This window comes from Centropristis striata, chromosome 7, assembly GCF_030273125.1.
Source record: "Centropristis striata isolate RG_2023a ecotype Rhode Island chromosome 7, C.striata_1.0, whole genome shotgun sequence".
NCBI lineage: Eukaryota > Metazoa > Chordata > Actinopteri > Perciformes > Serranidae > Centropristis > Centropristis striata.
Window position 1 is genome coordinate 15,039,015 of NC_081523.1, and position 18,615 is coordinate 15,057,629.

General features: G+C 37.3%; 1 protein-coding gene across 1 annotated transcript; it reads left to right on the forward strand.

The window, feature by feature from the left end:
* Positions 1-1,062: 1,062 nt before the first annotated feature.
* Positions 1,063-10,233, forward strand: slc25a37 (solute carrier family 25 member 37). Its single transcript, XM_059337807.1, has 4 exons — positions 1,063-1,337; positions 4,810-5,038; positions 5,375-5,431; positions 6,664-10,233. The coding sequence occupies exons 1-4, from the start codon at positions 1,110-1,112 to the stop codon at positions 7,191-7,193; spliced, it is 1,044 nt and encodes a 347-aa protein (XP_059193790.1). The 5' UTR covers positions 1,063-1,109; the 3' UTR covers positions 7,194-10,233.
* Positions 10,234-18,615: the final 8,382 nt, after the last annotated feature.

Consider the following 18,615-nt stretch of genomic DNA (forward strand, 5'->3'; position numbering starts at 1 on the left):
ATTTATGTTGCTTTCTGTTCTCACTTTGTAATATAGTTATGGTACCGGCTCCCTCTCCACCCAAAAGAGACAAAATGCACAAAATGCAAAAGATACGTTTAGCTGGATGCATTATTATTATTATTAGAATTATTATTTTATTTTTTAAAGATATCACAGTAATATTGTTACTGAGTTAATTTGGCTAGCGGAATTTTGATATTTTGGCAGCTCTTTTTCTGCATAAGGAGTAGCTTATCAGTAATGTTACTTGTGAAAAACTTTTCTTTATAACAGAGCATTTTAATACTTTAGCAGGTTATTACCACTAGCCTGTGGATCTTCAACTACTTGTACAACCATATCCAGTGCGAATAAACTACAAGTTAGAGATGTCCTGTTAAAAAAAAGTAGATTAGTACTATTTCTTTATAGGAGAGGCTGTCTGATAAGGTGACCAAACCTACTTATCTCTTTCAAGCAGGACTGTGCGATTACACTTTTGTCAAACCCATTCAAAAACAGACAAGCACACTGAAAAAAATTGGAGTGACATTTACTTAAAAAAAAACTGTTTTTTCCACACAGAAAGTGTTTGTAATCTTTACTCGGGCTGTAAGTAATTATTATTTAATAGAACCACTTGTTTAAAAAAAAAAAATGGAAATACACAAGTAAATTGCAGATTCACTGATATCCCCTCAATTACATCTTACTTGAAAATATCAACTAATTAAGCCAGTTTAGTGAATATTACTTGGAACGAATGATTCAATTTACATACAAAACACATACACAAAGACACATCACAACAAACAATCACTAAGTAATGCACTACATGAAAAACTGCTATTTTAAAGTAAAAGCACTGAATTCCTATTTCGTTGTAGAATTTCTATGGATGATTGAAATAATAATTACAGTCAAGTGTCAGAGGAATCTACCACGGAAACTTTTCATTGGCCCCCTCAAATCTAGAGCCCGCCCATTTGTTGAGTACCTTGAAATGATTGGCTCATATTAATCCGGGCCACGCCCCACTGCGGACGTCACACGGGCGCTGGAACTCCAGTAAGTAGTGATGATGTTGTGGTTGTCCATGCCGCCGACACCTCTCTGACTGTTATCTTATGCAGAAGACCGACGGGGAGAGCTCTCCACGCATGGAGTTGAGCTCGGACCCGGTGGTGGCAACGCTGGAGATGTCGCAGGTCCAAAGCAAAGACGATGAGCCCTTTCATATTGAAGGCGACTACGAGAGCTTGCCACCTCATGTCTCAGTGACGACCCACATGACAGCAGGAGCCGTGGCTGGCATACTGGAGCACACGGTGATGTACCCCGTGGACTCTGTCAAGGTAACACACACACACACAGGCAGCAATTCAGTTTTCTCTCACTATGGCTCATTCACTAACTAGCTACAGAGCTAACTGTACACACAGCTCGCTATCGCTTGCTAACGATCGTTAGCTGTAAAATGTTCAAGCTGCCCATCCTTAGTTAGCCACAGTGTTAGCTAATTTAAGCATTGCTGCCTTCAACTGAACAAACTAGTTGAGCAGGCTACCATGAATTAAATCCAAATAAAAACTACCATGTGTTCACACTAAACCGAGCAAGTCGTAAGAGTTGTACTATTTTCCGCTTCTTTTACTTAACTTTGCTAACATAGCAAGCTTACTGGACGTCCAGTGTCACCTTAATTCACCCCAAGACGCATTAAAGTCAAGGTTAGAGCAAAATTTACATCAATTTAAACATTAACTCGTTCTGCTGTGTGCAAACACGTTTACATTGCTATCCCGGGGTTTGTCTCAGTCGCTGTTTGTTTTTCATACATTGTTTAACGAAGTGAGTTCCCCAGACTTGCCCTATTACTTATACGTAGGGTAAGTGAAGGTCAAGCTGGCTGTAAAATTTGATACACTGCCGTGAAAAGTAGACATATTACCCGGTCCATCCTGTTTTTGTTTACCCTTAAGGAGGAAACGACCCATAATGGGTAAACAAACTTTTTCCAGTGTTGCTAAACTCTGTGTTGCAGTTACAAAGTGTACTTTTGTTGCCATTCATAGATGCATTGGCCAATAAATGGAAGTTAGCTATTTCCCTTGTAAAATGTCCAGGATTACACTATATTCAAATTGTCTCAACCATTCACACACATTATCTAACATTTGTTGTACTTTTAGATTAAACTTAACTTCATTGTCATTTCTCCCAGTGCAACAAAATACAGTTAGGCATCTAACCACAAATATATATACTTGAAATAAATAAATAAATGTACAAGATGAAAAATAAACCAATATGGTGGCAATTGGGGTTTTTGTTGTTTAATCAATTAGTTATTTGGTCTATAAATGTCAGAAAATGGAGAAAAATGTTGATGGTTGTGTCCCAAGAAGCCTCAGATGACATCCTCAAATGTCTTGTTTTATCCACAATGTTCAGTTTACTGTCATGGAGGAGTGAAGAAATATTCACATTTAAGAGGCTGGAATCAAAGAATTTTGACATTTTTAACTGATTAATTGAATATCAAAATAGTTGGGTTTTATTTATTTGTTGATAACTCGTTTATTACTTGCTTAATGTTTGCAAATCTAGTAGCAGTAGTAAAAAGATGTAACTGTGTACACATGCATTTAAACAACAGGTAGATTTAGAAACTTGTGAGTTACAGCTTCTCAAACATGTAATAAAAAACAATTGCGAGTTGCAGACCTAATGCCAAGTTAAAATGAAAACGCATTTAGATTCCACATTATTGTTGAGGTTTTCTTTTTCTTGAAACGAACAAACTTCAGAACTGGTTTAACGTCATTCATGCACAAGTAAGGTGATAAGTGATTACAGAAGTGATGCTCTGAAGTAAAACAAATATTTTTCATCAGTGATTGCTATCGTGAAGTCAAAGCTCGTTCATGAAGTTCATGTTCATTAACTGCATTAAATTATTGGCCCATTTGAGGTGTGTTAAAAATTGGTATGCGTCTGCAAAGCAAATGGCAACCAGTTGATCAGAATGTGAACTTTGCCCCTGCAATCCTCCTCTTTTGCTCGGCTTTTGTTTTCTAACAATGTAGGGTTGTTTTGATCATTTGGCATTCGGCTCTAACAGTAATCTTGATGTGGCACAGACATCATCATTAACATACAACAAGAAAGAAAAATTACATTACATCCTCTTTGTTTCAGTGTCGTAGTCTTTCCAAATGAACCCATGAGCCTTTATTACACAAACCAGAGCCATTTCCTCTGAAGTTAACACAAGTTTACACAACACTTAAGCACCTCGTAGCTATAGGTGCTCATTCAGTTTGCTCATTGCAGGCGTGGACTTGAAAAAATATTTCAATGGATTAAAACTGATGAAAGAATTAAACATGGCTCCTATTTGATGCTATTTATTTTGACATTTGCAGTGCACAGTACAGAAACGGCATGTCTAAAACTCCAATCTATTTATTTCTGTGTTTGATGAAGTAATGAATTGGTGTCTGGCATCAAACTCAAGGCTGAACCTGTCGACCTCTATGTTTCAATCTCCCAGTACAGAACGAGACACAGCTAGGAGGACTCAGGGAGTAGCCTGTGATAATGCAAGGAGGGGGAACTTATCGGTTTCATGCACATTTGGAATCAGCCTCATCCATCGATGGGTGTGTGTGCAGTTGCTCTTCTGTAATGTTGATTAGTAAACTGCCACATTAAATGATTTTGTTACTACAGCTGGATAGGGATATAAATTGCATCTTTATGCTGACAAATCTCATGTTTAATTTAGTGCTATTATTAGTTGTTACTGTAGAGCAATGTTTGAAATGTTTATTTACAACTACATCATAAATAAACACAACAGATTCCGTTGAGAGCCTAATGATGATCTAATCTGTGTGCTTATTATTTCATCTTCTGTCTGAAAAGTTCCTTAAAGTTTCATGTTGGACCACAACATTCATTCAAATTTGAACGCTTTCTTACACTCTTAGTGGGACATTGTGATGATTGAGAGGGATTCTTTCCGTAGGAGGCTCTAATATTGTTTTAGGAAAATCCTGCTCATGCTGTCTTTAACATTACTACAATTTAATTCATCCATTGAACTTTAAATGTCAGGCTTTTGGTAATTTGAAACCTATCTATTTTAAGGTGTCATAAGATTTCTTCTACCATCAGGAATTCAGAGATTTATCACTAAAAAGAGCACAGCCAAAAGATAGTTTGAACTGTCTGTGGGTTGCTTTGTACCCAGCAAAATTTACCCTTCAGATTATCATGAGAGCAAAACAGTTTTATCTGTCTGTTTGCCTGAATATAAAAAAAAAACAACCAACACATTTGCCTCTGCCTCGAACAGAACTTGATTTCTGCATAGATTCAGTCACACAAAACATAAACTGGGCTACCGAGCCCTGTGCCCCAAAATTCCCAAATCTGTATCAAACGGAAAGTAATTGATATTTTATTGTTAAGCCAAAGGAAGGAAACACATGGGAACATGCTGAGGAAGATAGACTTGGCCTATCTCCTGAGTCAGCCCCAGATCTCTTTGCAAAAAAAACATTCTTTGTGGTGTCCAGATAACTTGGCATGGTTGAGTTAAACAAAGAGCTGCCACAGTCTCCCACACCAGCCTTGGGAGAGACACGCATCACTCAGTCAGGACCTCACTGCTGCCAAGAACTCTTACTGTCAGAACAATGTGACAGCGCTACAGGGAACAATAAGTTGCCCACTTTAAAGCCACTTAGAGTCACATTCATGCATAGCCCAAGCAAAACACTGTTTTAAATGTTTTTTTTTTGTTTTTATTTTTCTCAGACAAGGATGCAGAGTCTGCAGCCTGACCCAAATGCACAGTACAGGGGTGTGTATCAGGCTCTGAGAAGGATCATTCAGACAGAGGGGATCTTCAGACCGCTGAGGGGCCTCAACATCACCATGATGGGAGCGGGACCCGCACATGCACTCTATTTCGCCTGCTATGAACGGGTCAAACGCTCACTAAGTGACGTCATTCAGAGTGGAGGCAACAGCCATTTAGCCAACGGTACATGTTCCCACGTCTCAACACAAATCACTTGATCGTCACACTAACGGCTTTCACACTAGGCTAAGCAACGAGGCCCGGAGGAGTGGAGTTGGGATAAGTCATTTTAATGCCATATCCTGTTTACGATGGAAAGAATAAAGCCATATTCCAAACATGCTATCTGGGTCTTGTTGATACATTTAAACAGCATAACATTTAAACAGAAAAACTAGTGATATACCCAGACATCTCCTTAAATTAGGCTCATGTTTGTTATAAATTAATTTGATGTTAAAATTTGTGTAAATGCAGTCATTAATATAGACCTGACAAGATGTTTTTATGTTTTAACAGGCTTGGCAGGTAGTGTGGCCACTGTTCTCCATGATGCAGTCATGAATCCAGCTGAAGGTAAGAAGACAATTATATTGTGACATCAAGTTATAATTGCAAATAATTTATATCCGGGGTAAATATTATGATTTGAATGCATTCCCTTATAGTTATTATGTTAATTAATGCCTCATAAAAACTATAAATATATAATATAAGAAGACAATTATATTCCTTGTCCCTTGAAGGGTAAAGTTAAGGATTCCCATATCATTTACTTATTGTCAGCAGGAAAAGAACAAAACCAACAATGATTTGATTTAACTAAAAAGAATTGTGTGTGCCCAATTCCTCATAGACTTTTATCCCTCTGTGCCTCCATTGTGTTCCAAATAAACAAATCAAAATGCCAATGAGCCACATCGTTGCACTGGGGATCGATGCAGTATTGTGTTCCGATATTTTGTGTGACAATATCATGTAGATTCTATCAGTATTGACATTTAGTGGTACGGCAGGCCAGCAGTATTTTTCGCCTTTTTTTCCCCCCAGAGGCCGTAGCTGGCTCACTTTTAGCAATATACTGGAGAACATGTATATATCAATATACTGGTATCATCTGAAACTAGAAGATCTAAGGAATCTATAAGCACCATGTGTCAGGATATCGTGTCGGGAAGTTGTTGAAATAACAATGCAAAGTTAGGCTTTTTTTAATATTGAATTCAAAAAAAATTCAGAGCAGTGAAGCTGCTGAGGAGTTGAGGAAAGTCTGAGAAAATGCTACAGTTGTTGTCGTCCATACATGTTTGATATCAGTTAAGTCCAGTTTGACTGAATACTTTGTTGGTCAGTCTGAGTTTGACTCTCATTGTGGAGAAATAAAAAGACTGAAATGAGATGAATAGACTGAGAATGTTCTCCTATTTGACAAAACAATTCTTGATTTGAATTTAATTTTGTGGACACAAAATGCATTTTAACAGTTACATCGCAATATTATGTATCGCAACACCCACCATATCGCAAAATGCTTAAAATTGCAATAATATCATACCATGACTAAAGTAACGGGATAAAATCGTATCGTGAGGCCTTTGGAGAGCCCACCTCTAATATATATATTGTAATTTTGCTTCGATGATATTGACTCAATCATTACATAGTATCGATGTATCATTGCACCTCTACTTGCTTTGCTGTTTTAGATATTTCTCTCATCAGTTATCAGTATATTATTGTATAGAATGCATTCAAAATGTATGTGATGAATCAAGTTAACATGGTTACTTGTGTTTTCCATGGTTCAGTGGTAAAACAGAGGATGCAAATGTACAACTCGCCATATCGAGGACTTTGGGACTGTCTTCAAACAGTAACGCGCACTGAAGGTTTGGGGGCTTTCTACCGCAGCTACAGCACACAGCTGACCATGAACATCCCATTCCAGGCCGTTCACTTCATCACCTACGAGCTGATGCAGGAACAGTTAAACCCCCAAAGACATTACAACCCAGGCAGCCACATAGTGTCAGGAGCAGCAGCAGGAGCTATTTCTGCAGCAGTAACCACTCCACTTGACGTATGTAAAACTCTCCTCAACACACAAGAGAATGTAGCGCTCAACTCCATGAACATCAGCGGCCACTTATCGGGAATGGCCAACGCCTTCAGGACAGTGTACCGGCTCGGTGGTCTGCCGGCCTTTTTTAAAGGGGCTCAAGCTCGGATTATATACCAGATGCCCTCCACTGCCATCGCCTGGTCAGTGTACGAGTTCTTCAAGTACTTTCTGACAAAGCAACAGCTAGAACAGGAGTCAGGACCTGGACCGATGTAATGGAAAGTGTGTCGGAGCAAACCACACCTCGACTGACAGAAGAAGACTTTGAGCTCACTGTGTGCTGATTGAGGAAATGACATCACTTATTGTCTCACAGGGAAGTGATCATGGTGGTAGAGCGGCAGATAATGGCTCTCCTTATTGTTCCCGTACCTAAATCTGTGTGTGTCTTCAAGTCAAGACGCGGTTGCACAACCAGGATATGCAACAGAGACGACTGTTCTTAAAAGGACACGTAATTACACGTAGAAAAAGTTGAATGGTCGTCTTCTTCCTCTTTCACTCCACAAACATCAACCGCAACTCTCCAAACTTTTTCTACATGTGGAGACCTTTATAGTTAAGTTGTCTTGAATGATGTTTATAGTTCTTAATATTGGATTTTTTTATTTATTTTGTTAGCTTTCCAAGGCTTGATTTTTTTTTTCAGATGCGCAAGAAACACAATGCTGTTTGTTTGTTTTTATTTCATTGTATATTTATATAAGAAAAACATTAGAACACATTCCCAATTTTTTCACTCCACGGCGAACGGAACAGTTTTGCTTTCCAAGTGCCTCATAAATATTAAACGCTGCTGCACACTTTTCTTTCTGTTTCGCCATTTTGACAGAGAATATCATCACTTCCAGTTTCATTTTCTTGTCCAAATTCTGGCATAGAAGCATACTTCTCTGTTATAAGATTAAAACATTTTAGTAGCTCTTTATGTCATTACTGGTTAACCTGAACTTGCTAAAGTTTTGGTTATTTCAGGTATTATTTCTACATTAAACGTTCAAAAGCCATTCAGCAGCAATTCTATTCTGTTTCCCTCTGAGAGACTCTCTTTCCTCTCTCAGTATAACGATGTGTAGACTGATATAGTCCAGTTATTTGCCTTGTTGAAGCAAACAATGCTCCTGAATCACGCACAATATTAGTCTCAATAAAAAAAAGCATAGCAAGAAGGCAGCTTGTTTATACGTATTCAAAAACGTGAATATATTTTGAGAGTGACGTTTTCTGAGAAACCTCATGATGCAGAGTCAAAGGTGGATCAAATAAGACTGTTACTTTGGATGGAGGCCATGTCTCAGCCTTCATTTCCATTTGTACTGGTGTGATGTTTTGCTTTTGAGTGGCCTGTTTTGCTGATGAGTGTCATATTGACCTTGAACCTAAAGGTTGTAGACTGTATAAAATATTTTCAGAGTATACGTTTGACTGAAACTGAGACTTTCTATGATCCAAATGTAATGTCGGAACTTTTTATTTTCAGTTGTTGAAACTGAAGGCACTCTTTGTTACCATGAGACCAGTAAAAAGCCTGATCAAATCAGCTTCTGAGCAGGCAGTGCTATTTCTTTTATTTTCACTCATCCTGTTGTAGTTTCACATTTCCTGTGCACTCACTGCTCGCTCCAGCTTCTTGACTATTTTCCACTCAGTAGTCAAGACATTCCTTTCAGATATTGATGTAATCCAGCAAGCAGCCCAATTTATTTGTTTTTAATTATGGAGGGTTTTTCCCCCTTTTGGTGCAGTTCAGAGAGTTCATCAGATTCCAGTGGTCTCACAAACCCTTTAAGCAACAGAGTCATTGTGCGTGTACAGTAGGGTAATTGTTAATATACCAAAGACATGCATTGTATTCTATGCATCTTACATTTCACCTGTAGTAATGATGCTATTTGTCTGCCTGCTGTAAAATTGTCATGCCACATTTAGTGTGAAATTGCCTTATCACTTGAATTCTAACTTATTTTCTGTATGTTAATCGGTCTCAGCATTTTAATTTTACCCTTAATTACAACATTTACATGCACAAAACATGCCCTTATTCTGAAAAAGACTGCATTCTTACTAATGCGTTTACATGGCTAATGGCAATGACTATTCCACTTATATTCCTGTTTACCTGCAGCCGTGCATACTCTGATTAATGTAATACCTTGTCTATCATGTCAAAATATGGTAAATTTAAATGGCTGAGTGGAGTTTTCCACTGGTGGTGGACTTGTTCCACTGTTCAAACACAGCCTCCCTTTATCATTCCTTCAACCGTAAACTGTTGATCTCCAGCTCTCTCATGTTCTGAAAGAAGCGTGATTTTATATTCTGAATGCACTTTACAGTGTGCAAAGAATGCTCCTAAAACCCAATAATATCGCATATCTAATGTCTTGATTAGGAAAATGTTATATTCAGAATAAGGCCTAATTTTGAATACCCTGTCAAGAAATTCTGTTTACACAACCTGTGTTAAATTCAGAATATTGTCATATTTGGAATAATAAGTGGAATATTAGTGTGCATGTAAACATAATTTACTACTAAACTTGAAAAAAAAGCAGTTAAAATATATGAAATATGTTATTGTGAATATTTTGGAAAGCTTCCTATACGTATGTTTGGAAAAATATGGCGACCTAATTTTGTTTGACTGATCAGTCTGCTTAGATTATATAAACAACGTGTATGAAATATAGTTTGCACATGTGTTACAGATAACACATGAATGGATTAAATGTGTTCTCAGCTTGAATATAAAAGTGGCTTAATAAGCAAAGATTTGTTATGTTTGACTCTAACCTAAATGTAATCACAGTTAGGTTAGTTTGTTACCCACATTGTGTTTTTTTCTTCAGTTGGATCTACTGACAAAACTCCTCTGACTTTAAATGAATCATACCCTGCTTGCTGTTTCTCATCATTCCTTTGAGGTGTTGATTCATAATAGTGAATCATAATTCTGAAACTGTGCTGCAACACCTGTGTCCAAGTACTATTAATGTGTCAAAATAGTCTTTCTAATAGATGCTTACATTTTAAAGAAGACAGGAGAGCTCATATTCTTTATGGGCATCTCCATATTGTAAATAGTTTTACGCTAACTACGCACAAATGATTGAAATGGGAGTTGGGGTGATTTTTGAAAGAGTGCCATCTCCTGAACAGGAAAGCTTGGAAGTATGACCATGCAAATATGAAATGATTGTGATAATGCTGCTACAGTATGTAACACTGGAGCTGAAATAAACATGCAAGTGAGGAAGTGCTGTTTTTGTGTGCGTTTTTCTCTGAACGAAATTTGTATTTCTTTTGATACTCGATGCCCTGTCTCAGTATTTTAGGTTTGTTTTTATTCTTCCAGGATGAAAATACAGAAGTTAATGAGGCTTTAGTTTGAAATAATATAGTCTTTAATACAAATAGAAGACCGCATAACTCAGTGCTTCTAATTTTAAAAGAGAGAAATTCTTTATGAAAGTAGTTGTATCATAGTGTAATTTCCTGAGGACTTACCCAACCTTAACCCTTACCCTAAACCTAACCACTGACCTAAAAATCTGCTTTTTCCCTACGTCCCAATATTATTAAAACTACATGCAACTCTACATACTTTGCACAAGTGCAGCCGCAGCACATTTTAAAAGTTAAAATATAAAGTATGTGATTTAGAAACCAATCATTTTTGGCTTGTATCCTGCAGGAGTTAATCAGCTCCACTAGAGGGCAGTATTACATCATTTAAGGTTATCATTTCAGACACTTGAGAAACAATCCCTAACAGCAGAGACAAGTTGATCTATGATGTCATAATTAGTCCAGCATTGTAGGCTCTGCTTTTATTTTAGTCTCATAGAAGGAAACATTTTCAGTCTGTACGGTGTTTGAAGAACCACCAGAAAGGCTTGTATTTTATTAAAGTTTTCAATTCAACATAGTCGGACAGATAATTGAAAAATAAGTTTAAAAGAACCATCGCCATGTCTTGAACTTGGATTTAAAAGGATGGGGGGAAAGAAAAATATGAAGAAATATTTTTTTTTCACATGCACATGCAGTTTGCAATTGAAAATTGTCGCAGGGTTCTTTTTCTAACCTCGTTGCTTGTTCAAAAAAATCCAGACTTAGTCAGAAAAAAAAGCTCTATAAACACGTTCAAAAACAAAAAGAAAGAAAAAAAACAAGTTCTTTAATAACTGAATTTGTCTCAATAATCAACAAGACTCTCAATACACTGTTACTGCCTCTGTAACTGAGGCTCTAGTAGCTCCTTTTATAGTGGTAGCTCATCCCACTAGGACTACCACATTTCTTTAAAAATACCATAAACATATTTTAAACCTCATAAACATCAATTTCTTTCACATGTGAGCCTCACCAGCATTATACAAAAATTACAACAGTTTGATAATTGTTTTTCTTTCTTAGAAACTGTCTACCCGGACAAATTGATAATTATATTTATAATATAGCGCGCGTCATCCTCCTATATAATGACGTCTGTTATGACGACCTGTTTCTCCGCCGGAAGCGGGCAGGTAAGTTTTTTTTCCCCCCAATGCTTTATTGAAAGTTACAAAAATAAACATTTCTGGCACGTTTTTCACAGTACATACCTTGCATAAGTGTAGAAAGAATGCTAGGTGAACATCAATCAACAGTTAAACTTATAATGATAACATCAATATTGTAAATTCAGAGCAGTTGAAATAAAATTAAAATAAATACAAAAATAAATAGACAAAAATAAAATGCATATAAAACAGTCTAAATGTTGTTTTCAAGGATTCGAATTAGTTTTTTTAAGATATATACTTTTTGTGCCTTTGTTATTGTTAGAATTTTTTGAGATTTTAAGTACAATTTGAATTCATTCATGAAGACAATACATTTGGGGGATGATTTCATAACTATTCTTGTGGATGAAAAATTTTGCTAAGCAAAGGATAACGTTGCAACATAGTTCATCGTTTTTGTTTAGCAAAAGCATACAGAAAGTGACGTCGTCTCTAGAGATAGCAGCTGGAAATAATATGATTTTTTGTTTAATCCAATTGTGCATGTTGACCCAGAATGTTTGTATCACATCACATGACAAGAAGACATGGTCCGTGGTTTCAATGTAATTTTCATATGTGCATAAATTGTCATTGTAATAGCGGGCAGGTAAGTTTTGGCGGGCGCATTTCCATACACCCGGTAAGTTTTACATCTGTTTGTTTGCATGCTTTTAGAATTAGAGCTGCCAAGTGTGCACCCTTGGCCGCGCTATTGCACAGTGAGGGAAAGGGGGATGTGTGTGTTGTTGTTATGCCCGCTTAGCGCGGGGCAGAGGGGAACGGGGAAAGATGGGTAGTCGGGTTAGTGTACGTGTGTTTGTACGCGCGCGCGCCGCTGGCCGCAGTGACGGAACTATTCCGCCACAAAAATGCTCTTTTTGTTGTCAAGGTGAGAGTGTGAAAAGACGTTTATACATGGAATACCTGCAAATTGGGACAGTATACCTAATTATATAATGGTGGTCACACAATGCCCATGTGAATATATATGAAATATATAGGCTTAAATGCATACATACTTCCATTTTGTCATGCCCTCATTGACCTGTATTGTTCATGTAGTAATTATAAATTTAGGTTCCTGAGGTTTTTTAATTCTATTGTTTATGTGAAGGTGAATTCTGTATTTCAAATGTGTGTCCTGCACATAATACAGTATGTAATGACAGAAAAACAAGACCGATCAGATTTTTTATTGCGATCTAGACAGTGCAGAACCGGCATGCCTCAGGACACGTACTCTTGTGCTGTGAGGTTGTTGTCCCTGATGTGTTTAGTTTTCCCTCTTGTCCGTGAGCAGGTTGTTTATCTGAAGCGCACAATGAACGCCCCCCTCATCCCATGTCCTCTGTCCTTGTCATACTGTTCTGTAATCACTTTAATCTGAAGTAAACTGTCCCACTACTTTATACCTTTATCCCACAGATAAGAACACTGGAAAATTACTCTTCTCTCTCTGTCTGCCTGTCTTCCCCCTGTTTCTTTCCCTCTCAAACACACATGCTCGCAGCCACATAATCAATGTTAACCATCGCACAAGCAGCGGTGCATCTGCTGATGGGAGAAGAAAGGCTCTACTGGTACCGAAACATGAGGGATCCAGTTACACTATCCGAGGAAGTTTATGAGTGTTCCCATGTGAAAAGATCAGGGCTGTTTTAAACCTCCTTATCAACTCCAACAAATTTGTCAGACAGTCACGGCATATTGGAGCACTGACAAAGGCTGTCTTTGTGGTCCGGGTTTGGTTTTCCTCCTCATCTGTTATGAAGATCTGCTTGTTTTTCAAAGCATCATTGGCCACCTTGAAGAGCACGACGACGGCTCCACGACCACACTGCATCTCACAATCAGATCCCTGAATATATAGACAAAGAAGATAAACTCTTGAGAAGAGAGACTTAACGCTGTGTTTCTTGGAGTTTACCTGCTTTATTCCCATATCCCAGAAAATCTTTATGTAGCCATGTACTGGCAAAATCTATGATCCAAGGATAGAGGAGATAAGGCAGTAATGTTATACACTCCTCCTCGCTGCTTTTCATCATTTACTTGCCAAATCCAGTTAATCCAGGTGGTGCAGAGGCAGATTAAGAGACACTCCCCGAGCCGGAGAGGTAAACAGACAAGAGGATGTTGTTTTTAAGTCTTCTGTGCGTTTGTGAATCAATGTACCGTGCCCCTTTGAGCCCGCGGAAGTGCAGGTATTACAATGGCAAGTGCAAAGATAATAGTTCTCCTAACCTTCAGCTTTACCCTTCGACAAGCTCCCTTATCTGATGAGCGAGTTCGTGTATGGCCTGAGACACTGAGAGACACTGAGAGATACTGTCAGATTTTCAATGCCGTCAAAACAGATGCTATCTGCCCTCTTCATGTCTAATTACCTGTTTACTCCAAGGGCCTAGAATGAATGGTGCTGTTGATAAGAAACTCACTTTAGTTTGAGGAAATTGTTATGATTCAAGATTCATTTCCTATGTGTTCAACTATAGAAAGCACATTATGACAGTTTAGTTGAAGAAAACTTTCCATAAAGAGATTTAAAAGTTTACACTAAACACTTAAAAATTTCATAAGAATGTGGAGACAGGCAGATATCAACAAGAAAAATAGGATCATAATAATCCTCCGACACTTGTTGCCATAAGATTTAAGACAAATCCCTGTGAGGGCAACTAATCCACAGAGTCGACAGGTTACTGGCGTGAGAGCTTTCAAGTCTTGCTCTATCAAGTCCATCAGTCCTCTGCTCACACTTTGGTTATGTTACTCCAAACTCACCCTCCTTAAATATGTAAAGCCCTAAATCCTGCATGCCATCTTATCAGCGCTGTACTGTGTCAGCCCGGCATGCCAACCTGCATGAAGCTGTGCTCACTTTGAAGGACACATTGTTGTTATTCTGCTTTTATATAAATAGTTTATAGACAACTCATAAATGACAGTAGAGGACTTTTTATTTGATTATATTATCTTTTAAGGAAATGTTTTATACCCTCGTGTTTGTTCAAAGAGACACACTTGACACATGTGAAGAACTGACAAAAGTAAAGGTTAATGGGTTGATTGCAACAATAGTGGAAGAAGTATTGATATCTTTTTCTTCAGTAAAAGTACTAATACCATACTGTAAAATGACTCCACTACAAGTAAAAGTCCTACATTCAAAACTTACTTAAGTAAAAGTACAAAAGTATCAGCATCAAAATGTACTTAAAGTATCAAAGTAAAACTCAGTTATGCAGAATGACCCTGCTCCGATTGTTATATATATTCTAAATATATTATTGGATTATTATTATCGATGTATTTATGACTCAACAACTCAACATGTCACTCAACTCTTGACACAAGCTGTCGTCATCTCAAAACTCGATTACTGTAACGGCCACCTGACGGGCCTGCCAGACTGCACAGTAAAACCGCTTCAGATGATCCAGAACGCGGCAGTGCGCCTGGTCTCCTGTCAGCTAATGTTGTGACCACAATTTTGAGTTAGCATTGATACGCTAATGGCTACTCTTGTAGCTGTAACAAGCAAATTAAAGCAAATTTCACAACAAAGAAATAAGAGTTAGCAGAACTATTGTCCCTTGTTTTGAACCCCGACTATAAGTAACAACAACTAACCAACTTGTTTTTGAGCATACAACTGGCTTCTTTTGTTGTGCTAACTTACATTATTGCCCTAAATGTCAGTAATTTATATTTCCAAGTTTTACCAAATTAAATCACCGTTTTAGGCCAAAAAATACAAGTTGTTTTTTTTGCAATGTAGCACCACACAACAATTTGACTCCTTATAGAATTGTCACTAGCACTTATTGCTGCACTAATGGCTGTTATTGCACTATACCTTGATTGTTCCCCTTTTTTCCTGTAAGTCGCTTTGGATAAAAGCATCTGCTAAATGACTAAATGTAAATGTAGCAGCATTTTACTGCTAATTTTAACAACTTAATGTACTGCTGTGTGCTTTAATTTATGAAACTGCATAATCATTTTTTATATTGATCATGTTTTTGTTAAATATCGACCTGAGAACTAACTAAAGCTGTCAGTTAAATGTAATGCAGTAAAATGTACAATATTTGCCTCTAAATTGTGGTTGAGTAGAAATAGAAGGAACCTCAAAATTGTACAATACAGTACTTGAGTAAATGTACTTGGATATATTTCACCTCTAGATTGCAAGAAACGTTTTATTAATTCATACAGTACATATTAATGTTATTTCCACATTGTAATATGGCATTAGGTTGTAACCTTCTGTTGCTGTCCATGTACCCTGACCTAGGTTGGATTTTTTTACTAGTCAGGTAAAGCAATATTTTAGTAGTTTTAGGGAATAAATGTGTTCTTCGAATGCTCTGAACATCACAACTTAAAGCAAGAAACAACTCAAGAAACAGGCCCATCAAAGGACCATGAAAATGCACCAATACACACAATCAAACTCTTTTGAACCTGAAGGTTCAGCCTCGTGTGAAGGAGGCATCGACCTCTCCTGTGGAGGGCCACGAGTTTACAGATGGCCAAGTGATAACAGAAGGACATGACATTCAATATTCACAACATGGCTCAGTTCTCTCGAAGATAACAAAATGCATCTACCTGTATATCTGCCTATCTACCTGTGTGATACGTGTGACATGGAGGCTCAAGGACATAATCGTTTGATTCTGACACACCTGCAGGTGGTTGATTGACACCCTTTAAGCTAACAGCTAAATTGCTACGGGACTCGGTTATACAGATGCTCCATAGCCACAGATAGAGAGTAAAGTTGTAAGTTGCAGTGCATTTAAAATTATGTGCAGCAACACTTTAATTGCATAGCAGACAATTATGATATAACAAAAATGCATTTTTTTGGAAGAGGCAATAAATAAAATATGAGATAAGGCAATTCTGACGACATGCATTTGAGTTAATATATACATATATATATATATATATTTTTAATTTATATATATATATATATATTTTTTTCAAGCCATATAAAAAGTTTATTGGTTAGACCAGAGTAAACAAACACAGTGATGTGTGATGATGAGTTATGGGGTCTTTAGTTTCTAAAACTAGGGACATTTTAACATTAAAAAAAATATTTTATTGTGAAAAAACACAAACTGTACACTTATACATATTTATCTATCTTGGTTTAATCTCCATTTTATGTACATTGTTTGAAATATGTCCACTTATCGTGGCTGTATAAAAATAATGGCCATAGTCACCGTGACATATAGGCTTTTTTTTGCAACCAGTGAATGTGCTAAACTGTTCAGAAGCAGAAATAAAGCTATGTCATAAAATAAACTAATGCTAGATCCAGCTAGGTGAGCAAAGGGCAATCATTATCTAAAACATCTGACTTCTTGGAGTGTTTTTGAGACAAACCGAACACTAAACAAGACATTTTTGAGGGACCAAATGTTACAGTTCACTCAGATGATCTGAGAACATATTGTGAAGGGGTCAATATTCAACTATAACAACTTGTCAATCATAAGGTAGCCTCGCCCTATATTAGGCCATATTTTGCAAAATCAACATTATGCTGTGTTGAAGAAGACTTGAAATTAGCTGAGACCATAAACTTATTTGGAAAATGTTTATTAATGTAACAAATCAAGTTAGAAAAAGGATACTTTTTCCTATTAAATTACATACAATCTGACTTCTTTTTGTAACCAGTGGACTTGCCTCCTGCTGGCTATGAGAAAGAATACAGGTTTAAGATGCCTATGCATTGACCTCACTTTTCAGGCCTGGAGTTTGCTCCTTATTGGGGAGTGAGACCCCCTCCCCAAAAAAAACCTGCAGTCACTGTTTATCGCCATGGGTTCTGCCAAAGACAACAAAAGGGAGAGCTTCAAGACTGCTTCAATAGCTGATCAGTGACCTCAGTCTAGGTGGAGGTAATGCACTTTAATATTGGTTGCCACCAGATATAAAAATGGCGGAAAAAAGAAGAAGAAGCGACCTCAGTGAACTCTGCCATGTTTGCAATCTGACTTTCTGAGAAAGTCACAGATGGCAGAGAGTGATAGGTGGATGGCAAGATAGTGAAAAAAATGTTAGGAAAGGACAGGTTTGATAACAGAATGTAAATGATGTTTCACTTTCACAAAATGACACTCTCAAATGACAACTTTAGCACAAGACCGTTTGTGGCAGGTTGCCTCCAATTGCACTCTCTCAAAAGTCTGTAAAATGACTTTAATTAGCATTTTAGTGGTTAGAGCAGAGTGTAGTCTACCTTGTTATGCCAAATTATATCTCTATGCGCACACACATGTAAATATGGCAGCCCTGACACAACAGGCCCCCCTTACATAACAAATCCTAGTTTAACCCTTGTTGCCACAATGACTAAAACAACTTTCGGTCATAATATATTTATATAATTCATAATTTTTCAAGAAACACCAACACTGACCAAGGTTTTTTATACTTCAATGTCAGATGACATTTCAATTTCTTATTCCTATCACTTTCTCTCCTTTGTGTGAGACCCACAGTGAAACCATCTTAACAAACAGGTTTTGTTGCAGTTATAATCATTGTCACATCCAGGAGCTGCGTGACAGCCTCACGACTTCATGCCACAGTGGCACATGCAAAACTGGCATCCTTTGATGAAACTTTGATGATAATAATAATAATAATAATAATAATAATAATAATAATAATAATAATAATAATAAAGATGCCCTTTATACACCCAATGTCAAGATGTATGATCAAGTTTTGTCTTTTCATATCTGTTATGTCTAAATTGTTCTTTGACTAAAGCCCTATCATCTATAATATCCCTGTGAACTAGTCTGTTTATGGTTCTTTATTTCACTACCACACTGAGTCATTTAAAAAAAAGTCTCAGATAAGAATTTACAGTTTTGTCGTTTCTTACAGTAGCTTTCCTCATGATGTCACTTCAGGAAAGCTGTCGAGCAGTTTATCTCCATGTAATCAGGTCAGGAGCTCTTTAAAGGAATCAGATCTCATTCTTTGGCCCTCATTTACAATATCACCCTCATCTCTGCCAAGTCTTATCTTCTTATGCAGTTCTACTGCTT